At 41.2% G+C, this 27,889-nt stretch overlaps 1 protein-coding gene across 3 annotated transcripts in view; it reads right to left on the bottom strand.

The window, feature by feature from the left end:
• sema5a (sema domain, seven thrombospondin repeats (type 1 and type 1-like), transmembrane domain (TM) and short cytoplasmic domain, (semaphorin) 5A) overlaps positions 1 to 27,889 on the bottom strand; it is a 120,419-nt gene that overhangs the window by 65,937 nt on the left and 26,593 nt on the right. For all 3 annotated transcript variants that reach the window (XR_002761353.2, XR_002761354.2, XM_023416935.2), the window contains exons 2-4: positions 24,119 to 24,330; positions 11,690 to 11,789; positions 8,647 to 8,692 (exon numbers count right to left, since the gene is read on the bottom strand). Coding sequence is in view for 1 of the 3 variants with exons in the window: in XM_023416935.2 (XP_023272703.1) it covers positions 8,647 to 8,692; positions 11,690 to 11,789; positions 24,119 to 24,266 (294 nt within the window). In the remaining 2 variants the exon portion in view is untranslated. The remainder of the gene's footprint in view (positions 1 to 8,646; positions 8,693 to 11,689; positions 11,790 to 24,118; positions 24,331 to 27,889) is intronic.

Below are 27,889 nucleotides of genomic sequence, written 5' to 3'. Positions count from 1 at the left end.
GGGGGGGGGTGGGGTGGGGTGGGGTGGGACCTGTTAATGGCCTAAAACCTTACTCACTCGTGTTCAATTGTAGAAATCAATCATAATACAATTCAAAATTACAACTCCAGATCACATTAATGGGAGCAAAGTGGTTGCTTTTATCATTATGGGCCGATTATGTTATTTGTCATCATTCAACTTAGATTAAAGCCGATTTTCAAAATGCTACATATTCTCATTATATCTCTAAGACATCAACTTTATGGCTATTGAAGAAAGTGATGCCTGTAAAGTGGGGGGATGCGCTGGCATCAATGACCACTAAAGCCACGCTATCTGCCTGCCCTGTCTCAAATGGTCCAGAGTAAAAGAACAGAATCACAGCCGTGCAAAGGCAAGCACCGGCGTCATTAAGAAACATTAAAAGCTCATTAAGATGCTTTTGTTCAGCCACTGTGTGCTCCATGAATCTGTCTTGAACTGAAATATGTCTGGAATTTGCTGTCGTTAAATAATCATTCTTGGCTTTATCACAGGAAGCTGCGTTACAAAAACCTATTTCTGCGGCTTTGTCACCTAGAAGAGAATGAAGCAGAGACTTGGAGCGGAAACAAAGACGGTGAGAGAATAAGAGAGGACTGAGATCACATTTAGTGAGCTACGCACGGCGGTGTCTGAAAGAAAAGAAAAGAAAATATGCAGTATGGCACCGGACATGCACCGGATATTGATGAACTAACTAACTATTTACTTTCATAGTATTGGCATCATGTGTATCAGTTATCGTACTCACCAAATAAATGCTATGATCTGGGAGCACAGGAGCCTCTTTCTGTCATGCACCACTTTATGAAAATATAGTGGCAAATTGTACATGCAGGGACCATGTCTGAACAAGTGTCACTTTCAGATAAAAGGAGTGACGACTGGCAATTTTACCTGGTTGAACCTATTAACGTTTCCATAACATGGCAGAACTCTGACTTGAACGCAATCATATTAACATTAAGGTGGCAGAGGGTGCAGGGAAACAGACTTAATGTGAATCCTGTTCACCTTTAATACACTTGTCTGTTAAATATCATCTTTTACGCTCAAAGAAAAATACAATCAGTTTAATAAACTATGAAATTCTGAATGAGCCAATTTTACATTGTTAAGGAGATTAATCTAATGTCAGATCAGTCTATAAAAATCAATTTCTGTGACTGCCAGACTTTATAAAGCGGGCGGTAGAATCCTCTATCTAATGAATGATGAAACTGATGACAACATTTATTTGAGGATCCACTAGAGATAACTGGGGAAGGAGGGGGGCAGCTTATATTTCATGTCTGAAATGGGACAGATAAGCAGACAAATGAACAAGCCAAATGTTTACCCAGGTGATCGAAAGCATTTGTTTCGCAAACAGCATACAGCTGTAGATCAAAGGTGAACTAAATCTTTCTAACTGTGATGAATGTTTACAACTGGCAGTGTGGATAATAATTTTACCAATGGTCTGTTTTTCAAATCATTTTGGCTAACCTGGGGTTTTGCTTGGTTGATTGTCTAATTTCTCATTTTTGTCAGACTACGTTTGAGTGATGCTGTTGATAGTTATAATGTTGAAGTGGCAGTCTTTAAGATTTCCATTTCAGTAAATGTGTATAAGTCACTATCTATTGCTGAATGAGGTCACACAATAGTGATTGAGCCTATGGCCCACTGATCAAAGTATTGCAATAATTATATATTTGCAGAATTTTGAACCTGGTGTCTGTGGCGGCATTCCATGGAGAAACCGCTGTAGTAATAATGCAAACTGAAGATTTCCTACTGCTGCACTTCACATTAAATGAATTTAACTGGAGAAGCACGAGTTGACTTTTGTTATGAAGCAGTCACAGGAAATGCAGTGTGTTTGTCAGTGAGCTTAGCGCTTACAGCTGTCGTTCATCAAAACAAGACAATCCTCATTTTTGGCATTTTTTGACAGCGGATCAGTTTGAAATATTGCAGGGAGTAATGGAACAAGAAGGGCACAGCCACAGTGAGCCAATCCCTCCATCTTCTCAGTGAGGTAATCATCTCCTTTCACTGTGCCTGCAGCCACATGGCGTGTGCAACAGAAAGTCAGATCATGGCTGTGCACAGCATGATGGAAAAAGGCCAATTACTGCCTGACTTCTTTATTAAAATGACGACCGCTTGTTTTGGTGCCCGCAGAACTTTTCACATTTGCTGTTACCACCAGTAACTACAGGTGTAGCCAAGTCAACCCAGACTGGAATCTTTAAGATCACCACTTTTAAAACTGCAAATATTAAACCCAAGTTGTAATAAAGCGGATTAGTCGTTTACACAAGATAAAGTGTGATTAAGATGCAAATATTCAGAGAGAGGCAGAGGGAATTTGGCACAGTTGATAACAGTTATTTGTTGCTTCGGAGAAGCCAAAGAAAAAAATCTTGATATTTGTTGTGTTCCGTGTGTGTCCGCCCTCTCTGCTGTCCCCTGTAATGGGTGCAATCCTCAGAGATGAACCATTGTACTCGAGCCTCTCGTCAACCCTCACACTGAGGGGCTATTGTCACAACGAGGTGGATGTAGGAGAGATACCAAGGGAGCCAGTGGGCAGGGAGGGAGATAGGCGGTGACAGAGGAAAGGACAGAGAAGGGAAAATTAGGGACAAACAGACAGAAAAAAAACAACAAAGAGAAAACCGAGTCCAAGTTAAGAGTCAGCCAGAACAAGGGAGACAGTGTGGGCAGAGTGAAGTAGTCAGTGAGACGGAGGATGGAGTGAGGAGCTGAATTCCAAAACAGCACTGTTTCCAGACATGATATTGAATATATTTTGCATAAAGAGGGTCCAGAGAACACACTCGCTGCTGACAGCTGTCTAGCTTTGTGAAATGACTGGCTGTGTGTCTCATTACAAGGGAGGGGGGTGGCGGCTTGAGAGTGAGAGCTGGACAAATCCTGCCGGGCAAGTCTAATCTGTCTCATGAATAGCCGATACTACCTTTTGATGTGCTGGCACAATGTTTACTATTTAGACTGATGTATGCTGAAGTAAGCTGCTGAAAGATTTACACATGAAACTGCTCTTGATGTCATGTCTGCGCACTTGTTTAAGTCACTACGCATGTCATTATAACACCATAAAAAGATAAGTCAGTGGTCAACTGACCCCCTGCTTTGTTTTTTACCTAAATTCTCAACTCAATTGCATAAACATGCCATCAAACTCCATGATATCACTGAGCGCGCTGGTGTCTGCATCTCCAATCCCATTGATGCTTTTTATCCTATGCATTTAAATGGGCAAGTTAGTGGGTTCTAGTAATTGAATTAGCGATGCTTCCAGAGCTATGGAGGACGGTTTCTGTTAGCTGCTGATTAGCAGGGCTAATTGTCTGTCTGACAAAGTGTAATTGCAAGAGACAGGCCCATGAAATACAACATGTGAGACTGGAGAAAGCTCCTTTGTTTTCTTTGGAGCCCCGTTCCTTCTTGACAAAGCAAAGAAAGCAAAGAACGATGGAGGCAAAATATACATCTCAACAGCATACAGTGTCTGTTGCCTAGGAGAGCTGTTATGGATAGTGTTTTCATGTGCCAGTGCTGGAGGAGAGAGAGAGAGGCTGGAGTGAATATCCACTATTTTCTCCTCCTCTGGTGCTGTATTGAATGGTGAACAATGCCACTGATCCTCCTCATCCCAGTGCTTATTGACTAATGCTGGGCCACAGTGTTTCTGTTGAAACTCGGCCTCATCGCCTGTATCCTGTTTCGATTTAGCATAGAAACAGCAGGCTAATATTGGATTCTTAAAGTGGGTGTTTTTATTTCTTTATTTCTTTCTTTCTTTGCTTAACTTTTAGTGAATTCAACCAGCTCTTGCTGTACCTGCAAATTAAACGCTTTTTTGCTTTCAGGACCAGTATGTAAGTAAGTGTGTAACCTGTTATATGAGCAGGTGTGCAAGTGTAAAGATGCAGCTAAAAATGGGCAGTGGGGATCACTGTATTAGTGTATTCAACATCATCAAAGGACATTATTTGGGAAGCTCACGGGCAGACAGAAATACAACGCTGAGAGGTACATGGAGCAGGCTTGGCCATTCATCAGCCCTGGCAACACAATGGGAAACTGAATACAATGCAAATGCAGAAGGGCCCAATTCATCAGTGCATGTCCCCTCTCCGCAGTGGGCCATGGAAGGTGGATAAACGCGATGCCAGCGTTGATTTGCCTGCCAAAGGTTGGCAGCAGCTGAGGGCAGGGGGCTGAATGAGGGACAGAGAGGGCAGAGGGACAATACTGAACAGATGTGAGATATAAAGAGGGATTCACCTGTAGCTAAAGGAAGGATATTGTGCTCTTTGGATGCTGTTTCTATACCTAATTCTTTGGCAATGCTAACTCTAAATGTCTCATTAGTTGTGCATGCTGCAAAGTAAAGTCTTTGGCTTCTTTTTCTTTTTTTTTTTTGTACTTGAACTGCACAAGTTTGAAAGTGGATCAAGGAGAAGGAGGAGAAGTATCCGCCTTTTGTTCTTGACAGTGTTTTCCAGATCAGTGAGGATGAGGGTAGAGGTTGACAGGGAGAGGAAGGCCTCTTCAGGCTGTTGAGACACTGCAGAAAAAAACCCTTTAAGTACCAGATATTAACTCCAATCAAGGCCGAAGGGAGGGCTGACTCATGTGTCAAGGCCCAACTCTTCCCACTCCAACCCCAAATTACCACTCAGTCTGAGTACATACTAGCGAGTTCAGGTAATGCAGGGGTCCAGACTAACTTTTCCACTGGTAGGACTGGTGCAATCAACTTTCTCAGTTGGTTGCACCAGTACATTATCTGGTTACTCCTTTCTCTCTCTTTTTTTTTTTTTTTGTGACTAGAATTCCTCTTTCGCTGTTATAGGCAGTGTTGAACTTGATGACCATTTCATTCTCCTCCGTTCACCTAACCGCAAAAAAAGAGGTAGGACGGAGCTCAGTTTGTCAAGTGACACATCAATCTCTGCAGATTTCTTTCTTTCTTACTATTTTTGAACAACTCCAAAGTTTCAAGCTTAAACTGTGTTGACCCAATGCAATGCAATGGATGGGCCACATTGCCTACAACACACACCAAGCATACCGTTCCCCTCATACTGCAACCACAGGTACTGCATAAGCCATTGTGGTTGAAAGTAGTACTTTTTTAATTTTACTTGCGCACAAGCAAAAAATTATGTAAATTGGGGATCTCATGAGAACTGATACGGCTCGATACCAAGTCCACGCCAAAATTCTGAAAATGTGACAGTAGGTGACAGAGGTGTGATTCTTTCAGGACTGATGAGGGCAATGTAATAACCCTAAGTGTCCTCGTCTTACAGCAAACTTGAAGAGAAGAAGAAGGCAGACGCGGTAAACCATAACAACGACATGAGGAATGGCAGCAGCAAGTGTGGGTGCAGGAAATATGTCCGCCGCGACTTGTGGAAAAAAACTAACACACCAAAACTGTTCTATGGAAATATTCTGTATTTGGCATGAATCGTCTGGGACAAGTATGCAAACTTATCTAAGCAGCTCAAAGACAGGCATCCATATCCGTACACAGAATCCAGTGTGTGAGTGAGTTAACTTTATATTAACATGTCGTCAACATTTTCATATCGTGAAATGTTACTGTTATTTTTTTGTGAATTGCAACGGCTGGTATCTGTTGTAGCGGTGCGCCCCACACAACGTTCACGAAGGCTAACGTTAGCTCGTTCAGGCTAACACAGCGTCGGCTCATAACACGAGCCGGGTGCTCACAACGTCAGTAGGATTCCGTCATCACCGCTCGGACGGTCAAATTATAACACTGACTGCTTAGTTTGTGAGGCATGTGTACGTATATGTGGGCGGGCACGTACATGTGCAAATGTGTTAGCACACTGTGTGTGCTGCAGCCTCTGCTGTTCTCTGTTTCATGTTGTGGTATTGAATTTGGTATCGAGAACCATGGAATTTCACCGGTATTGGTGTCGACTTTCTGGTATAGTGAAATCCCTACTGAAAATCATAAGCAGCCACTTTGGTCGCAATCTGGAGCCCTGATGTAATTTTGTGATTTTCTACTTATACTGTTTATGATTGTTAAAGTGTCACCCTGTTGTGTAAATGGTTCCTCAGATGAAATCCTTTCTTTTCCCAGGACATGTTAAAGACCAAATCTGAGGGGCGGCCTTGAAAGACACATGGGCATAAAAGTCCACAGATCACTTAATATAAACTTTTTTTTAAATTTTTTTTTAACAAAGTTCCTCGTCCTCTCCAACTTGTGATGTTCTATTTCTATTTTTTGTTACCTCCAAGCAAAGAAGGCATTTAATGAGGAGATTAATGTTGATTAGGCTCAGGCTCTATCGATCTCTGAGTCTCAACTCGATATGAGTGGGTTAGGCCGGCAGTGTTTAGCTACCACTCAGTGTCACTACTCTCTAAACCTTCCCTACTACAACAGTAAGACTACCAGGAACTCAGAGTTTACTTACTGCCTTGCGGAATGCTGGAAAATTACCCCTCATACTACAACCGAGAAGCAGGAGAAGTGGGTCTGATTCATCATGCGGCAGACGATCACTATGTCTGTTTTTTTTTTCTCATGTTTCATGAATGTACATTTCAGATGAGATCAGCCCGTCATCGATCAAATGGTAATTACATCCACCTCTTTAGCGCATTATCGGCTGTTTGTATTACACCGGCTCTAAGCCTTGTGCTGTGTCAAGCCATACACAACCTCCCTCTTAACGCTGCCAGCCATGCAAGAACAAATCACTGCCATCGGGCATTATCTGACAGGGCTGTTGCATGGGGATCGGGTGAAATCACAAAGACAAGCGTAGGTGTAGCTTTTAGCTTGTTTTCCTTCTGCAGGACAAAAAAAAAAAAAAAAAAAAAGAACCTCATGCAACTCTTTTGAACATTGGTGCAACCGAAATAAAACACACTGGACTACTAATGACAGTTTGCGCTCAAACTTTCTTTGTTCACTCTGTGGCACTCTCCACAAGTCTTTCATATCCAACAATAAGAATGACAAATATATGTAAACCCAGCCACAGAAGCAACCAGATCTCTGTGCAATTAATCTCCTGTTTTATGTCAGGCTGAAAAAGAAGGAAGGCAAGAAAGAGGTTTCAAAGGGAGGTGAATGGAAGAATAGCACTTGTGCTCCTCAAAATTCAGCAGTTGAATTTAGCCTTCCCCTTGACTCCATAGCTCCGGTCCAGTCAAATGCAAAGCAGGGACTAGTGCACAGGTCAGCTTAAATTGGCCCCGGGCCTTGGCAGGGATTACCAAGTCCTATTCTCTCAAGAGAAGACGTCTTGGAGATGAGGGGTTGATTGGGTTGGTGGAATCTCCTCGCTGATTCTGCAGCGCCAGCCGAGCGCAGGATGAATTAAAGAAAGAGGGGTGATTGAGTGCGCGGATGGCAAAGAGCATCTTTAAAAAGCATCTGTGTCCCAGTGAGCGGCCACAAAAGGCTGGCTCTGCATGAGTCCTCATCTCTCTCCGTGGGGGGTTTCTCTGCTTTCTTCCCTCTGTGTGTGTGCTTTCTCACTGCTCCCTGAATCCTTTGTGTGTGCCGCCCTCCGCTCCTTCCTATGCAACAAATTCAGTCTCGCGTCTTATTTCGTCTGACCATTTTTCTCATTTTCCCTCTCCAGGCCGATTTATATCAACACCGCTCCCTCCATTCTGCCTTTTGTTCCATCCAGTCATTCTCACTCCCCTGTTTCTCTTTCTCTCCCTCCTCATCCTCTCCCCTGGTTTTCCAGAGTGTAAATGGCTAACATCAAGAGTTGTCTAACCATCAAAGAAGTCTTGCTGCTACCACCTAGAAATAAAACCCTAAATGTGTCAATATTTGTATGCTAACACAGTGGGTTGCAAAATGCTTAACTCTGCAGGGGGGATGTGGGCTAATTCAAAAGTAAAAAAAAAAAAAAAGAAAAAAAAAGAAGAAAAATGAGACGATGCAGAAAAAAAATTAATCTACAACATTTCTGAGATTGAAAAAGGGATAATCGCTATCTAGAGTTTACTGCTATTCATGTGCATCTTTGTGAAAACTTTACAACATGTCATCACAGGCAGAAGGCAAATCCCTGAAGTTAGCATGCTTTACTTTCTGTTCTCTGTGTGTGGACTTTTTGACCTTCCTACCTTGAAAAAAACCAAAATGGGAGCATCAATTGCACAAGGCGTTAATACCCTGTGGAAAAGTAAGAGCAGAGAATAGCTGTGGAGTATGTCACATACTGTTTCAAATTGGATTTAAACACGGAGGGTATTAATACTGACTAGACTTTATATCAACACACTTTCCCTCCCTCCGTGTATTAACCCACAGCGCTGACGACCAAACCTACTGTCAGTCCACCGTATGGGAAGTTGTTGTGACATGTGAAATGCTAAACCGTTTTACTGTAACAGCTTTAAGTTGCGGAAGTTGGCAGCAGCGTTCTACGACTACAGCGCCGTATTTTTTTTTTTCGGAGACAGGCGGCGATCTGGATGCACGTGCCAATGTGTGTGACTGTAAGAGCGAGCACATATTCGCCCGGAAAAAAAGCGGGTGAGTCAGACTGCGGGTGAATCAGAAAGACAGACCGAGGGAGCACTCACCTGGATCAGTGTCAAGTCTTCCAGATTGAGCCTGAAGAGGTGATTTCTGTAAAGAGAAGGAAATATGTCAGCTCATGGAGTCATTTCCTGCAAATAGACAAAGAAGCTTTGTGGATCTTAAAAGCATACTCGGTCAAAGGTCCTTTCATCTTCACTCTCCCTAGCTGTAGAGTCTCCCGTACAAAGCGAGCTCCACCAGGTGAGCTGGGAGGTTAAAATGCTTTTGAGGATGTCGTCCAACTTGAAAGAGTAGTTACTGCTCTCCAGTGATGATCAAATTATTGAACTCATGGGCGCTTTTAAAATAAGATCTGAATCAATGCAACAGAAAGAGCAAGAACCCCAGTTTTGTTTCATTTTCAAACTTGTCGTCTTCAGCCTCAGCCAATTTTGACACTTGAGGTAATCTATCTATGCAGCAGTACACCCCAAGACCTGTAAACAGACTATAAATCTGTAGAGTTCCCCTTTAAAACCGCTGCACCTTCTAAGCGTTTAAATTAAGCTTTCTGTTGGTGGCATGAGGAGTTGCAAGAGTTAAGTCGTGGGACCAAATTCAGTGGATGGTTGGATTCCACTACTGCAGCAAATGCCGGACCGCTAGGTTTCCTCCAACCCATAATTAGGAGACAAAGAAGACTTGATAAAGGAAAGCTACTGTAAAAGGTTTTATGGTCCTATCTCCTGGTTTTCTGTGTGTGAGAAAGAGTGAGAGAGACTGAAAGAAAATCAAAGCCTGGCGGTGAAACCTCTCTTTAATAAGTGCTTATCCTGCCTTGCCTGAAGCTTTTCAAATTGGCAAGGCGCAAACAAAACTGTTTTATTGGTATTTCCAACTTTTCAAGATACATTATGTACTAATGAATGCCCTCTCCAGAGGAATATTCTGTATATTGACTAACAATGTCAGGCTGTCTACTAAATCCATTATGTGCCATTATCAGAATGAGATCACCATGAAACCTGACAATTAGGACTAATAGCATTATTCATTGTGGTCTTTTCAGTTTCAGACTTCTGTATTATCCATATTTCGCAGCTTTTGTTCTATGGGCCAATCATGAACGAATTGTCCATGCCACCAAACCGCCTTAAACATTTTGTAAATTTGCAATTTCACGGTAAAAACACTTTTTAGAGAATCTTTAAAGAAGTAGTAATAGCTCCAACAATAACCCATAATGTGCCTTTCTTTCACATTAACAAGAGCAAGCATGGTTTTATCATTAAGTAGATATCTCATTTAAAGTTAAAATCTTCAAGCATGTTCTCACACACACACACACACACACACACACACACTTGTACACACACACACATACATGCAAACACTTCTGCAGAGATCCATCAATCTCCTGAAGAGTGGCTATCAGCCAGGTCTCAGTGCGACCGCGGCCCCCTGTTTTACTGTATCGATATTTACATCGATCGCTCTTTCCTTCCATTATCACTCATACTTCCAACCCAGCCTGCAGCCATTCATCCAGCCACATCACCTTTCACAGCTAGACACTCATGAGACGCAGAGTTGGCCGTGAGAATTCAACTAAATCTTTTGATCTTTTGAGTGCCGCAAATACCATGTGTTGATAGGACTGGCTAAATATAAGACATGGTGCACAAAAACATTGTGTACCTGTAATAATATAACGTAATATAATACAATATAATACAATATAATACAATATAATACAATATAATACAATATAATACAATACAATATAATATAATATTATAGTGCTATCAAATTCTGAGGGAATTTACTCACCTTTACTGACCTTTGCTCTAAATCTGTCCACACACACACTTTTTCTGATTAGCCTTTTCCATCTAAGTTCCTGCAGTGCATTAGTAAATTCCCCTGGCTCACTCTGTCTCTGTTTGTTTTTGCTGCTCTCCTTCCTGCCGTTATCTCCTCTTCATGTTGTAGTGAGTGTTTCTTTCTATTGACAACTAAAGCCATTAAGAGAAGTGCAGAACACACTTCATCTGAAAATCAGCCAGAGACTCACACAGCAGACACACGTATGCACCTGTTCCTCACACACACATGCATGCACACACACATACTTTAAAGAACACATACATGGAGGACTTAAGCACTGTTTAATTTTTACTCATGTACAGTATGCATGCACGTATGCAAAAGTAACACAGCTAAAGTTAAATTGCAAGCAATCCCATCCAAATTCAGAGAAACTGTGACTGAGACTGTGTATGAAACACACACACACACACACACACACACACACACACACACACACACTTGGCTGCACTTGACAAAGACAATGGAAGTGAAGACAATCTCCAAAGCCATTTCTCTCTGGCTTTTGAGGATAGCTATAGGAAAGTGATTGTTACTCACGCGATGCACCAACAAACAAGAGAAAAAAAAAAAGGGAGAAAGAAAGACAAGACAATGAAAGGACAGACAACAAAAGAAGGAAACAGGAGGGAAGACAGAAGTTGCTTTCACACACGCATTTCAATCCTTCGCTTTTATCGGGACATTACCCGGAGGAGCTGTTTGTGGGGCAACGCAAACGTTCAGATCAGTTGGAGTGGACACTAAACAGACTTTACCCCTGCCAGCTCCTTGGTACAAAGTCTGTATAATATCCGATTGAGCCCATGTGTGAATACAGCAGATCAATGCCCAGAGAATTTATGAGATTTCTACCACCATTAATGATGATAACTGGAGAGAGAATGAAATTCAGGAACTTTTGTCAGTAAGGACCGACGCCAAAATCATCCAACAAATTGAAGGAATGGCAAAAGACTCAAAACAGTGATATTATCAGAGTGCATTTTTTGCGTCATGTCCTGCCTCCTGCACGACACCCCTCGCCTAAACCCAGTGGACTGTCTGAAAACGTCTGACACGTCTGACATGGACGGTCTCCTGTTGTGTACAACACGGGTGAAAGGGCAACTCCGGACAATGTCCCGACCTGAGTCTCCGGACATCGTCCAGAGTTCATAAAAGAAAACGGCTAAAGAGAAAGAGAAGGACAGAAAAACAAACTCAGATATGGCTTACCTGGCACCGACGATCAGTTCATTCTGGCCTGGGTCAAAGGTCAGCTGTGAGTAATCCACCGTGCCCTCTGCCTTGAACCTGAAGATCCACGGCTCCATCTCTGCCAACGACACCACAGGACACAACGACCATGAGCTAATTTAGAGTGGAGTGTTTATGACTGCAGATGACAGCTGTGCTGATGAATTAGCAGTGTTCAAAGGGCTGCTGTAACTTTCCTCAAAGAGCGGGTTCCTGATAGGCAACAAGCTTGTTTTTAGCTTTATTCACAAATCAAAGCAGGGTGTGTTCACTCTGACTATATAATTCCCAAATTCATATGGCATAAAATGCAAATTTAAATTCAAGACGTGGCATAAAAAGCAAAAAGTGTTTCAGACTATGAATGAGATTTTTGGCCTGTAGTTATAGGGCATGAGTGCTAAACATCATTGACATTGACACATCAGTAAAACCTGCAATAACAGACTGAAGAGGTGGGGCTAATTAAAAATAATTAGCTGCATGGGGTGTCTGTGTAGCTGCCATATATAGGTACAGGTGATATCACGAGTCTTCATCACAGCTTGACATTACGTTATTTCAGATCAGTAAAGCTTCAGTTCACCCATGGCCTCAAATTTGGGTCAAAAAGATTGTGACCTTGTAAAGTAATGATCACGAATACTTCCAAAGTTTGTATTCATAAATTAAACGTCAACTCAAAATCTGCATTAGAAATTCAAGTTTGTACAGGCGTAGAAAAGATTTATATTAGGAAAAACACAAATGTGCATGTGCAGGAAAGATTTGTAAGCACTTGTTTTTTAGTGTCCCCTGGAAACACTTCTGTTGCGTTATGAGTATTTGCAGCACATGTGTTGTCAAATTGATGAAGATGTCTTTTGAATGTGTTTGTGTTTGGTCTATTTACATGTGTTTTCTTAAGCTGCAGTGTGTTGAGCTCTCAGGGCCATCATAGTAATTCATACAAATGAATACAACTAACAGAACCAAAAAACAGGACAATTAAATGTGGACCATTAAATAATAAATCATTCTCATTTAAATCCCTAGTAGTCAATGATTTGATAACTGATTATCGCATTGATTTATTCTGTATTACTGAAACTTGGTTGCAGCAAGATGAATATGTTAGTCTAAATGAATAAACACCTCCTACTCATATTAATGCTCGCATTTCTCGAAGCACAGGCTGAGGAGGAGAGGTTGCAGTGATTTTACAGCTTATTAATCAACCCTGGACCTGAACTAGAGTATAACTCATTTGAAAGCCTTTCTCTAAGTCTTTCACACCCAAGCTGAAAACAGTTATACTAGTTACTGTATAACTGACTTTTTTAAATTTATTTATCTAAGTTAGAGCTTAGTGCAGATAAAGTCATTATAGTGGATGATTTCAACAGTCTGTTGACAGCACCAGCTCTAATTCTGCATTTAATTCACTATTAGACTCAAAATGTAAATGAATCCACTCACTGTTTTAATCACACCCTCCACTTTGTTCTGACATATGACATAGAAATTGAGCATCTAATAATATTTCCTCCAAAGCCTCTTTGTCTGAGCTTACAATAACATACTATACTGCATTTGGGGAAAAAATCCATTTCATCAGATGTCTATCTACTAATGTTATAACCACATTTAAGAAATTCCATTGTTCTTTCCCCTAGGACAATTATCTCAACTTTGGTGATCTTGTTGACAGCTGCAGCCTCACTATGTGCCTTAAATTTAGTGAAGTCTGGAAACATAACCAAATAAAATATACTGTATGTATAAAAAAAAAAAAAACCTTTGTAATGCCAGAACCACCTAATATTCATTTTAGAAGAAGAAAATAAGAACAACTCCAGGAGTCTTTTCAGCGCTCATGCCAGGCTGACAATCATAGCTCTATTGAGCGTTCCTTTAACTTTCAGTAGAAATTACTTCATGAACTTCTTTACAAATGAAATTGTTATTATTAGAGAAAAAAATCCATCAACTCCTTCCCACAACTGGCATAGACATATTGTCTAGTACAGTGGCCTTAGAATTGACTCTAACGCATGATTTATATGTAGACTGCTTCTCCCCAATAGATTTCTTTGAGCTCATTTCATCAGTTTCTTCATCTAAACCATCAACCTGTCTGTTAGACCCTACTCCAACTACTCCAACTGTTCAATATGGAGGTGTTAATTAAAGGTAAAGCATACCTTTAATTAACACTTCCATATTAGGTCTGATTAATTTTTCTACATTAACAGGCTCCGTACTCCAGGCTTTTAAGGTTGGAGTAATTACACCTAAAAATAGCCTACTCTTGATCCAGATGTTTTAGCCAATTATAAAACCTCCACTTTATTTCTAAAAGCCATAAAAAAGCTCTTGCAAGCCAGTTATGTGATTATTTACATATGGATGGTATGTTTGAAGATTTTCAATCTGGATTGAGAGTAGCACAGAAACGGCATCGGTCAAATTTACCAATGTTCTTCTCATGGCCTCTGACAATGGACTCGTCTCTATACTTGTCTTATTAGATCTAAGTGCTGCATTTGACACCATCAGTCACAAGATTTTATCACAGAGACTGGGACCACAATATTCTGATTTAAATCATAATTATTGGATATTTTTCACCTTATATGCTCAGTTTAGGCAATAGTATCAGGAAGCACCACTTGAATTTCAATTGCTACACCGATGACACCCAGCTATCTATGAAGCCAGATGAAACTAATCAGGAAGTCAAACTTCAGGCATGTCTTCAAGACATGGATGACCTGTCATTTTTTATTTCTAAATTCAGATAAAAATTAAATTAGGCCTAAGATATTTGCCCCTAAACACACCACCTAATCATATAGTTAGCCTGGATGGCAATACCTTGGCCTCTGGTTCAACTATAAAGATCTTGTCATTTGCCTCACACATGAAACAAGTCTCTCGGAGCAGCCTTCTTCAACCTGTGCAATATTGTGAAAGTTAGAGGCATCCTATCTCAAAATGATGCCAAAAAACTAGTCCATTTGTTAGCTTCTCTGCATCAGCTCCTTGTAAAATCCAGAATAGAATTCAAAATCCTACTCCTTCCGTACAAAGCCCTTAATGACCGAGCGCCATCGTATCTGAATGAATCCTTTTCTTACAACAGAACACTCTGCTCTCAAAATGCAGGCCTCCTTGTGGTTCCTAGAGTTTCCAAGTGCAGAACGAGAGGCCGAGCCCTCAGCTGTCAGGCTCCTCTCCTGTGGAACCAGCTCCCAGTTTGGGTTTGGGGAGACAGACACTATATTCACATTTGAGATCAGGCTTTAAACTTTCCTCTTTGATAAAGCTTACAGTTAGGGTGGCTCAGGTGAGCCCTGAACCATCCTTTGGTAATGCTGCTATAAGCCGGGGCTAGTGGGGCATCTCCTATGATGCACTGCGCACTCACTTTTCTACTTTATCTATATCTCTCTTTCTATGCATTTATATTACACTATTGCATTTCATTAAAGAACTTCTTTTCTCTGCCATAGTGAGTGCTTTTCCTCTCTGTCATCATTCTGTAGGTATCTCTGACTCTACTAATCAGCATCATCAGTATGATTAAATTATTGTTAATGATTATAATTAAGTGGTGCTGTTATCATTGCTGCTGTTATTATTCATAACAAATAATAATAGATGGCCACCCACCTTAAGTTTGTTCTTGGAGCTAAGTTAAGTTTGTGCCTTGAGATAATATATGTTCTGATTTGGCACTATATCATTAAAATTTCATTCAACTTGACTCATTTACAGCATTTTGTTTCCGTGGTGAAAAAACAAACAAACAAAAAAGAAAGATAAGATCCAGATATCGTGATGAAAAAAAAAAAAGTATGGCCTTTGTCGGCTTCTGTACAATAGTTGTAGATTGTTATAGATCATTATATTCTTGCGTTTTGGAGGCACATTTGAAATTGTTTTATAATGACAAAGTTTAGAATATTTCGTTTCATCGATGCCTTAACAAATTTGTCAGGTCAAAGTCAAAGTCTTACCAGGACCTTGCTACTGAAGGAAATGAAGAAGCGATTGAACACAGAACAAAAAGGCTTAGAGCTGTCCTCGGCTGATAAGGTCACGCCTTCAAAAAATCTTTTTACACAGATCAAAGTACCCAGACATTAGATGCTCGGGCCCTTGTCTTAAAACCCACCACACCAGACCCAAGACCTCTATTCATAAGCGGAAGTTTACAAATGAGTGAAATTTAGACTAGTCTTATGACTCAGTGGGAAGTCCTTTGATTTCTAAATACCATTAAAAAACGACTGTTGATTGAGTGGTTTCATGGAAATGTATACTCTGTGTGAACCGTGATGGGACTCTGACTTTTTATGGAAATTGACTTCGTCTATTCCAACGCAGTACGGCCAACACATACATACGCACATAAAGAGAGAGAGAGAGAGAGCGAGAGAGAGAAAGAGATATCCCAGACAGACACTGACATCTTATCCACAACATGCCTGTTCTCATGGCGCCCAAGCCATTAACCCCTGACCAATCGAATCACAGGCCCCCGGTTGTTGCCGAGCGATGAGGTAGGCCTGTCTACCGCCTGGTTACCCGATAGGGTTAGTCGAGGGTGGTCAATCAGTCATCATGGTGACGTGTGTTTTCCATCACTCATCACGTGCGTGATCCGTGGTCACAATAACCTTATCTCAGTAATACTGTACACACAGGTCGGATTACGCTTCAAGAAACCATTACATTTTCCCCAGATAGCAATAAATTTGTATTTTTGAGCAAGATGCCAGAACATGCCAGTTTTTAGTAATGGTTGCTACAATGTCTTAAAAATCATTCATCACTACATCTGTGAGCTATTTCTAGACTAAAAATTTCAAAGATCCTTTTTTTTGGTTTAAATTATCAGGAAGCTTTCCATCAGGGCTGGAACAGAGGGAGAGGACAGCTTGAATATCCTCCTGGAAACACATTATCTGCAACTTCAGGCACACCTGTCTGACAGCGTTTCAAATGAAAGCACGTTCTCCCTTGACTGCATCAAAAGCAAGTGCTTCGGGTTTCTGTGACAAACGTGGGATTTCGGAGCGATTCCAAAAACGAAGACAAACAGCAAGAAAATGGGAGCTTCCAAAGAACATCTGCCTCCTCCAGCTCACGTAGTGGGACCCAACTCTGGCTCTCCTAACAAAACAACATCATCTGCTGTAAGTCGGTGCCGGTGTATGCAAAGACATTTTCCTCTTTCAAGTCTCCAGCGACAAGTACAAGAGAACTACGACAGCAAAGCAAGCAGCCCGTGTCTGACTCCAGGTTTCACAGTGCTAATACATTTTCATTAGAAGCGGAAAAATAAATATCTGGGAGATCACGACCAACTTTCACCCCCAAAGATTTCATTTTGCTTAATGGCTTCTGCTCTGCTTATTCTGGAGGGATACACAAAGTTTTGGATGTGCCAATCCTTTGGCTCCACTGGGCTTGTTTTTTACGCCATCGAGAGGATCCCTGGCATACAAATGTGGCTGTGACACCCCCCCCCCCCACCCCCCCCGGGGGGAAGACGGCGCTTGACGAACCCAGCCGCTCCCCATAAATCTCCCTGACTCACCAGGGGAGGCTCGCTAATGGGGTGATGGAGTGTGTGTGTGTGTGTGTGTGTGTGGTAGTGTGTGTGTGTGTGTGTGTGTCTCTGTGTGTGTGTGTCTCTGTGTGTGTGTGTGTGTGTGAGAGACAGAAAGAGAGGATATTTGTTGGAGTGAGCAAAAGGGGGGCAAAAGGATCTAATTGAACATAACAGCACTCAAAGAATTTATGGCCTTTTGTGACGAGGCCAAGGACTATTCATAAACATTCATAAACAGCATGGATGGACCCTCTCAAGGCTGTGCAGCTAAATATAAGGAGCTTCCAAAAGTCAAACTCGTGGGGGTTAGCATAGCATGAGTTTCATGATGCAAAAGTTGACTTTCAAAAACAACACTGCAGGATACTGGGTTTGCTTCACCACGCAGACTAATCATGATCTGAACTTTGATCTATCTTGTGATATTTATCTTTTCTTGGATGGGTTGTAATAGGTTTGCTAATTTTAGGGAGGTTTCTATGATCCTATATGGAGCCAAGAAATAACCCTAAGAGAAAACGGAAACAGTAGGAAAACCCCCAGCTAATAAATATCTTCTAAAAACCAAATCCTATCCCCTATCTCACTTCTTAGATTTCAGTTCTGCTCTGCATGTTACACGGGTTCATATCAGCTGCACTTTAAATGCATGTGATAATGTAATCCCATCACACAGCCATGCTTGTACAGCAGTTGCCCGAATCAGGAGACTGGCTTCCGATGACACGGAGGCGTAATTCCACACACAGACACACACATATACACACACACACACACACACGGATTGGGATGAAAATTCATAGAGGAGCCAAAGCTCGGAGCCAAAATGAAACCAACACACACACACACACACACACACACAGCCTTCCCCCTCATCTTCTGCTCGGTCCCATCTTATCCCCTTAACCCCTGTATCCCTCCTCCTCAAAATAGAACAACCCATCACTCGCATCCCATTTGTTATTCCCCGCTCTGACACGGCGCAGTTGACACAAAGGCAAAATGACAGGATATATAAATATTTACACCCAGCATCAGAGGCCACGCCAGTCTTCAGTCAGCCAGCGCTCAAAGTTACTGCTTTACAGTACTGCCAGGCCGGCAACAACGGCAACATGTGGAACCAATTCTGAGACATAAATGGTTTTCCTGTGAGTGGTGTAAATAGAGGGTGGCAGTAGGCGCTCACATAAATGAAGAGCCAATTCACTCTAAGTGGTGCCCTGTGGTAATGGGCTGCTGAAGAATGGCAACTATTTGGTCAAGTTGATGCCAGCAAACGATTTGCAACGAGCAGTTGAAAAATAAACACCTGACTTTTGAGAAAGTGTAAAGATAAAGGCAAGTTCAGTTCAAACCTTTGCGCACGACTTTGTGTTTGAAGGTTATTTGAAGCAAGAAAAACAAGCAGATTTTTACAGCTAAAAGACCTACAACCCAAATTACCGTGGCTGCGCTGTGGCCCCCGGGGCAACAAGTGAATCATGTAAAACAAACCACTGTGAAGCCACAAATAAGTGCGCAATAAAATATTTAAATCTAATTCGTATTTAGGAGCGGAGTTTTTGGTTGTAGGGGTGCAGGAGAAGAGAACCTTTTAACAAGATGACCAAATCTCTTCAGGCCATTTGGAAAAAAATAAATAGATGAAAATATATACAGTATTTAGGGAAATAACTTGGGCTGGGTAAATGAAAGCTATGAAAATCCCAAAATATTCTTCATTTCATTGGCAGCCATTAAAATAAAATACGGCTCGTCCATAGCTGACCTTGGACATAGATAGATCAGAGTTAATCTTTTGATATTTCAGCTTCAAACACCTTGCAGGGCTTTAAATTTAAAAGAATCATGCCCGAATGACCAATTAAAAGATCTCTGATACTAGCTTTAGCCTGTTGCGTTTATGAATGCTATGAGGCCATTTGTTTATTTTTCCTGCGTTCACTCCCCTCTCTCTAACGATGTGTTAGCCGTTCAGGGATGATAAAAGCTGAGCTCGGTCTGTGGCTGTAAAACAAGCCTCCCGGTTCCACTCCTCAGAGACATGGCCCTCAGCTTGGCCTGTGAAGGCATTGTTTACAGCACAGTTTATAACCTTTAAAAGCCTTCAAGCCTACACACAGGAACACTTGTTAAATACAGCACTTTATTAATACAGTATATCTCAGGGGCTTTAAGCTAGAATAAGACTACAGATGCTTGATCAGAAGATTTTCACTACAACATATCCTTGAGAAATAGGGATAAAATTTAACGCCCCCTCCTGAAATAATTCCTTAAATGACATTTACATTTGAACCTCAGCCGAAGCTATATTCAGACCTGTTTTTGTAGAAAGTATAGCAAGTGTACCTTCTGGGTAAACATTTGGCGCGTTGCTGCTGAGCTGTACAGTGTACTTTCTTTCTGAAACCCTATATTTCTAAAACCACCATACGAAGTCGAAAGCAGTCTTTAGCCCGTAGCATCTTTGCACCACAGTAGCAGTTCTGTCAGCCAAGTGTTGTGCCAAGTCAGAAAACCACCATGCCTTGTGGGGTCAGACCTATGTGGGGCACACCCTTCCACAGTCAGGCCACAATCGCACAGAGCATCACTCTCGGTCAAACCTTGACCTTGGCTGCTCATGATGGGTCACAACCGCTCTGGCTCAGTATTGTTTAACTCCTTTTTTACCAGACCAGCTGAGGCTGCCTGGCTGTATCAATGAGTTAAACAACCTCAATAGAGCATCTGCCGTAGTTTCACAACAAGCTATTAATGGAAAGCAGAATATCACTCCTTTACTTCCAAATACCCTTCACCCTACTGTCAACCTTGACCTGGTAAAGACAGGTTTCTTACCTTTAGACAGAGCCAGGCTAGTCCCCCCCCCCCCGCTTCCAGTGTTTATGCGAAGCTAAGCTAACTGACTGTTTGCTGTAGTTTCATATTTAGCATACAGACAATCTTATCATTCAACTTTTGGAAAGAAAATGAAAAAGCATATTTCCTAAAATGTCATACTATACCTTTAAACAACTGTACCGTTGTCCACTAGCTCAGGCCAAAGCTCTGAATGTACTGTATGCCTGTGTATGTCCAAAAGGATAAGGTTTTCCCTGAGCAGAGTGGGAGTATTGGGTTGTTGTGATCCACAAGGGTATATGTAATGTGTTTGTAGTTCTCCCAGCTTGGCTAAAGATGACATTCACATTCTCAACAACCAGGGATTACACTACATTACATGGAGCACAATGACTCACAAAAGCGAATGATAATCGGTTTAACGAGAGGTTTCTCTTCCCTCCTACATGGTTTGTGCGTATGAGTATATGTGATTTTATATTCTGTAATGACTCATATATTTTTTGCTTTTATTGCAAAAAAGCAAGAGATGTAATTTGTCAGTCTCTGAAAAAGCTTTGTATACTGTACAACTCAAACAATGAGCTGTGTTTGAACTGCACAAAGACAATTATCAGGCCATGAAAGAAAAGTTATTGAAAAAAACTGGGCAAAATACTCTTCATGAGACAATGGGAATTAGCAGTTGCAAAGGTGCAAAGATTCTTGCACAAGGTGAGAAAAGATTAGGATGTAACTAAGTAAACAAAGTACAGTATAATGATAAAAGTAGTGTTCAAAGGAAACTTTCTGTCCTTACATTTAGAAAGACAACATCTAGTCATGAAAAGTCTGCAGGGCCTTAGAACTTTACGACCAGACCAACAGAACTGATGTGCAAGTTTGTGAGAAACTATGGGTGAACCTTTAGGGGTCAACGGTCTTAAACAAGCCAATGAAATATGAAATGAACATGCATACTGTACATGCTTCTGGATCAGTGTAATTTAATTATATGAAAAAAAGTTCCACCTTGCTTTGACTTCATATGTGTGGCATTGAATCGACTGCGTCTGGTTTACAATGTAACCTAACACTCCCCAAAGAGCAGAAAAACAAACTCAAGCTCTGAAGGCTCGACAGGGTGTAACTCATTGTGATTTGAACTGTGAAATATCATCCAGGTGCCAGCCACCAAGACTCGAGACTCAAAAGTTACCCAGCGGCCTATAAGACCTATATTGAGAAGGGTTCAACTTCCTCTGACAACCAGGAGACGACCAATCATTCTTGTTTCGATTCCTGTGGGAAACGGCTGCCCAGTTTTGTTCTCCACTCAGCTACACAAACTGAGAGAAAAGCGGATCATTGTGTTCAACAGCTTCCTGTTTCTAACATTAACAAGCTACTGAGACTGGAATAAGAAAAATGATGGATAGAAACACATTGCTCTGGAAGTCTTAAAGGAGAGGCACAAAGGAACACGAGGCAAAGATACTTAACGTGAGGTGAATTCGCATCAGTCACTCAACTCTGTCAAATCTTAGCACACAGACAAGATGCAAGGAATTTTAGATTATCTCAGATGTTGAATTAATGTCAATAAATCTGCTTAGGAATCACACAAAAATTACACTCATTATAACTTGAAAATTTTCCAGAGAATCATTACATATACTGCAGTTTCCAAAGGTAATCCAAAGGTAGCTGTCAGTACATCCATGGGTAAACTGCAAAAAAGACTTGCTTATAGCTTATTTGCAGTTGTCTCAGTTTTGTCTGAGGGTGGCCCACAGTGTCAGACTTTGAAAACCCATGCTGGAGGAAATGAACTACTTTGTCATGTGTTGGTATAACAGCAACCCCCCCCCCCCCCCCCCCCCCAAAGCTTTACGCTTTCTGGAGGAGGAGGTTAATGAAGGCTTTTTCAATGCGGTGAGCACCACCGGTAAAATTGAGAATGCTTCCCATACAACATCTACTTGAGGCTACAGAGAGTTTTATCCACCTCTCTGCAGTAGCAAAACACTCATCGCAGGTGGCCATTCAGAACAAAGACAATGAACCGCAGATAGAAGATTTTCCCTTCTTCTGTATAGTAGCATTTGTGTTAGTGAACCATGTCTGATTGCTTACTGAAATGTCGACCCTCTTTATTAATGCTCCTATATTTCAACCAAAGCATTAAGCCACTGGAGCTTAATGGGCCATTCTGGTACATTAGGGAACACAAACGCATTGACCACAGCTGACCCACTGGCTGGTGTGTGATCCCCCCCCCTTCCACAGAGAGCACAAGGCGGGAATGTATTACGTTAGCTGGACAGTCATTCATCACCATTGCATCACTTGGCGCAGAGGGAAGAGTGCCACCTCAGCTAACAATGAAGTGACAAAGACTGGGAGTAAAGATGGAGTAAGAGAGAGAAAGGGTTGTAGAGGAGGAGAGCTTGTGTCTGTGCTGCACAGTTATACTGAAGGTGTGTTTTTGCGTGTACACGGATCTACGCGCACACGCAGTGACCTTGGTCCTCCAGTTAATTTCGTCCTAGACAGAATGCTATGTGATTATCTGACTGGGACTCCGCTGGAGTGAAAACAGCTCAATGATATGTTGCTGCTTTGCAGTGGGTAGACAGGGCCGCATTGATCGCTATTGATACTTTCTTTCGACCAAATTTCACAGCATTTCATTACAGTTTAGTTGGTCAATAGCAATGTAAGATAGAGGGTAAAGACAATGAAATCTGATGCAGAATATACTCTATCTAAAAACTGCAGAGCTATGTAGTAAACGCATACGAGGAAGGTTGTGTCTGGAGGGAAGTAACAAACAGAAAAAAAGGAAAGGAATGGAATAAAGGAAGGGAGGAGAAAGTTTTCATTGACAGCCTAAAATGATAATATATAGCCAATTAAATATATATTCCACATGTAAGTCCACAACTGATAAGTTGTTGCTAAGCCTGTCAGTCGTTCCATTCTCACGTAGCACATTTGCAGTTAATGGTGATAATATGGGCAAATTCATGACTTGAAGTTCTTAGTATGTCTTAAACAATGGGTACTTGATTTGAGACAGAGGTAGACGAAAGCACGCTTCTCATTTCAAGTCGACAACCATTGATTTTGCCGGCTGAAATTGCAACTGCCTGGCAGAATTTATTAGTTGTAGTTGGCATGCTAATTAAGCTAACATTAAATTATTTGATATCTTACGTTTTCAGCCGGCTAAAAAAAGAGAATCTTTTTTTAAAATATCTTAAATATGCACTTGCTGATTACATACATGTTGTTACGCTAAAAGATTGAGGCCAAAGCTTCTTGTTTCAGGCAATGGAAGCAAGTGTTTGTTACTACCCTGGGAAGTAATTGCTAATTAGGTAGCAAACTAGTTAGCTGAGCATGCTAACTATTGAAGCTTACATTAGAGCACATTAATCCATTCTGTGCATTATTGCTTGTATTTTTAGTTTTGGAAAGGCTAATAAAACAAAACAAAAAAACAAAAAACAACACCCTCCAAACCTATTCAGTTCACAGTCTGCATTCAAACAACATCTCAATATATAGAGAAATCCAGACCTTTATAGGCCTCTCATGCTTATATTGGACAATCATTGTTCGATTTAGGGGTTAAGCAAACAGTCAGTTGACATTAAATTCACCTATTTGGAATTGAACAAGTCTACCTATGTCTGCATATGTCTCCTAGCAACAGTAAGTATAAATATATGGTCTACAATAAGAGTGAAGGTAGATGTTGATGGAGGGAAGGATGTGATTAAGGTTAGAGTGGAGGAACGGAAGGAGGGAGAACTGGATGTAAGATGAAAGGATATAAATTACTATATACAGCATAAAGAAAAGTTCACATAACTGTGGAGGGAAATGAAAACTTAATGAGCTGTGTCTCAGTGTGTGTGTTTGTGTGAGTGTGTGTGTGTGTGTTTGTGTGAATTTGTTTGAACACTTACCTGAGTGTGGGATGAGTGGGTGCTCTGTCTTGTGACAGGGTGATTCAGGCAGCAGCACTGGCCCTCTCCTACTGGCCACGCCTGCAGGCCGCAGGACCAGCAGGCACTGCAGCAGCAGCAGTGCATGCTGGGTAACAGGGCGTCCCATGAGGGCCTGAGCTTGGCTCACTTCTCCTCAGGCCTCAGGGGCCAAGAGCATCGGAAAGACACACCTTGGGAGACGGAAAGAGAAAGAGACAGGTTTGGGTTTAAACAAAGGCTAATTTCACATTTGATTTCATCCAAGCGCTGAAAAGCTTGATACACTAGAGCACCTCTGTACCGCAACAATCTCCAAGCATTCACTCTGGGAGATGAAAAGCAGCAAAAATAAATCCATACAAAAGGGAACGCGGGAGAGAGGTGCAAAGAAGAGAGAGTGTGACAGATTGGGGGGAAAAAGGTATGGGAAGTTTTACTGAGCAACAGCATGTGAGCTCCTCGCAGGCACCCAGAGACCGAACATCTCTCACCTCTGACACTTGCTGCATGAATCACACACGGCTCTGCATTGACCTCTGTGTGTATGTGTCCTCTAATATTTAAGATTATGTGCCTTTGAGCATGTCTTTGTTCCCACTGCAGAGGAGCTTTGTGGCATTTAATGAAGAAGGGCAGCTATTGTAGCATGTGTGCTGTGTGCTTTCATGTGTTTTTCATTATTAAAAGTCTATTTCTTTATGGGTGACTGATATATGTATGCTGCAGCACAGCACTCCTCGTGGGTCAATTAAATCCTGTAGCTGCTGTAAATCTGATATGTTTTTATTCACACTCCCAAATTGCTGAATGTTATTACCTAATGCTTACGGCACAATCATTCTTCCCAGAAAACTCATTTGCTGCAAGAAAAACAAAGCAGTTTGCACAGCTCAATTGTTCATAATGTCTTTATATTTTGGGGGGGTGAATTGATGAGTCTAGACCAGCTACTTTTTAATCATTTATGCCATGCTATAACCAGGAGTGATTCATGTTGTGCACAACATAAGCCTCCCTGACTGTATACCACATTATGAGCGGCATGTGCGGTGGAGTGACATTCTGAAGGTATAAGTTGTAAGTGGCTAATAATGGCAATTTTGTTTTGCTACAGTGCTTTCATATCTGAAAATGTATTTTGTAGCTGAACCTGTGGAGCATTCTTGATATTATTTGTGAATGGTTGTCGCAAATAAGCAAAAACTATACATTTACTGTGGGAAGACAGCGAAATATGGAAAAAATCTGCACACTGCAAAAAAAAAAAAAAAAAAGAAAAAGGACACACTGAGCTATGAAAGAAAGAAGTGGTGGACATTTGCTCTCCTCGTCTCCACTTCTCTCTGAAGTATGATAAGGCACCTGGAATGGAAAGTTTACTCTGCTGTTAGTGTGCATGAATAAGCTCCATGACCTTGGGGCCTTTATGGAATTCATTCAAAGTCCAATATATAAATGCACAGGCAGTGGGATATGTGGTTTGCCTTCACCCACGGAGTAATGTAAAACACCTGTCATCCACAGCGGGGAAAGCAAGTGACAGCCACTGCCAGTTGGCTCCCTCTGTTCCTTTTCCCTTTCGTCTTGACGGCTCACACGTCAGCTTCTATACTCTTTCGTATTTGTGCTTTAGTCACTTTGTCGTTTTACATGTCACTTTTCTTTGCCTGATAGGTTCCTTGACAGTTTTTAACTTTTTTCTTTTTTTTTTTTTTCCCACCAAAAAGCCATTTTACCTGTTGCAGCTGAAAGAGAGCGAGTCATTTTCCCCAGGTAGTCTGTTAGCTAGGACATTCTTCCTGTCATTTTTCACAGAGCCTTATGTCTGCATTCATGCTGGGCTCAGAGTTGAACTTGACACAGGAAATTAAATTATTGATGTTTTAAGTTCTCTGTGTGTGTGTGTGTGTATGTGGTCAGTGATTCAAAAGGGCTGTGGTATTCACAAACTCCAACATGCATGAGGGTTAGGTGACAGGAGCAGGAGCTGAGGCCAAGGAGTTGAGCGCTGTCTTTTTGACCTTGCTCCCTTTGTTACAGCTCTGCATATGACCCTCCTGTCGGCTCGCACACGCCTCCCCACACGTGTGCATATTCAGAAAACAAAGTTCCACCATCTTGTATATATGCAATATGTACTGCTATTTCAAGCTACTATGTAACCATTTCTTATTATTCATTTTTTAATCACTTGTGCTTTCTCCTTGTTTCAATTTTAGATATTTTAAAACTGTTCTATTTGTAGTTGAATTTAATATTAAAGGTGCCCTGTGGAGTTTTTCTGGTGAACAAACAAAAATCATATTTGTATTCAGTGTTTCTCTCAAAAATGCTTTGTGTGTATCCCTGAGAGCTAACAAACATGTTGCAATTTTTAAATCAGTGTTTGGTAACTTGCTGTCGTCTTTTTCCTTACTTTTGTTGGTGCTTTGCTACATTTTTTTGCACATTAACGCCACCAACTGTCGATCAACCAAAAACTCAACCGGGTACCTTTTAATTTAACCACAGAAAAAAGACGAAAAAATGTGTAAAGTAGCATAATTGTTGACGAAGACAAATGAAGGCAGATAAATTATGTTCAATGAGATTTTTTAACTCGATTTCTTTTTTTCTTTTTCTGTGGAAAACAACACATAGCAATTTGCATAAATAAATGTCAGAGTCAAATTGCAAGCGAACCCTTACTGTGTTTGCTTTACTTTCTAAATCTGGATCTGTCCATTTCTGTTTTTGCATGAAAATGAACCCTAATGAAAACCTGTCGTTTCACAGTGAAACAATTAAGACCTCTAAAATCGAAGATAGGGTTTTTATATATAAGCCATAAATTAAAAAAAAAAAATTAAACGCATACGTCACTTAAAAGACCCACCGATAATGTGATTTATGCCCACACATGCATATGCATCATGGCTTTTAATGTAAGTAACAGACAGCCATGACATGATTTAAAACCGAACCATTTGAACTGTTGTTTCATTCGCCTGAAGTGATCTCTGGTGGATCCTATTTTCTCTTTAACTCACCACAAGCCACTGACTGGTCCTGTGGGAGAAAACTGGAGGAGCTTTCTGTGCTGTACGGTGGTCTAAACTCTAAATCATCTCCAGGGCATTAATACAAGCCTCCACCACCTCCACCACCTCCTCCTCCCGCTCCCACTCCTACTCCTTTCTCTGTCTCTCTCACACCTCTACAAATACGGACACACAAAAAACGCTCATACAGTACTAGTGCATTTACAGCACATACACACACTGAAATCACCCAGGGACCAGGTGATGGATAATACCCCGGCACATGCAGGACACAGAGCAGCGGGAGCGAGAGCCACACAAAACCTAAAGATGGGGTAAACGATGCTGTCTTTTGAAATGCATGTACAGAGCAGATAGTGTAGTATAATATGGATAGTGTAGATGTCCTTTTACCGATTTCTAAAACACACAAAGACCTCCATCAATACATCTTGCTTTATTACCTACATGTTTGTTTTTTTTGTTTTTTTCCATCATGCTCTTATCTGAGGTTGTTTCTGCCTCCTTTATACACCATCAATCAGTCGTATGACATTGCAGGAGAAATGTATGCTACATTACCGTAAATACAACGTACAAAAACATCATTGTACTGTAATCTTTACCCATTACAGAAACAGGTAAAAAAATGGTTGAATCTCAATTTTGGAATTTCAAATTCTGTAGGCAAAACTTTACTTTAAGCCCCCCCCTCCACCCCCACCTCATG

Source organism: Seriola lalandi, unplaced genomic scaffold, assembly GCF_002814215.2.
Source record: "Seriola lalandi dorsalis isolate HSWRI2012SDOR001 ecotype SW California unplaced genomic scaffold, Sedor1 jcf7180002054570, whole genome shotgun sequence".
In the NCBI taxonomy this organism is placed as follows: domain Eukaryota; kingdom Metazoa; phylum Chordata; class Actinopteri; order Carangiformes; family Carangidae; genus Seriola; species Seriola lalandi.
The sequence above is the reverse complement of the archived record's forward strand: the minus strand, read 5'-3'. Positions and strand labels throughout refer to the sequence as shown.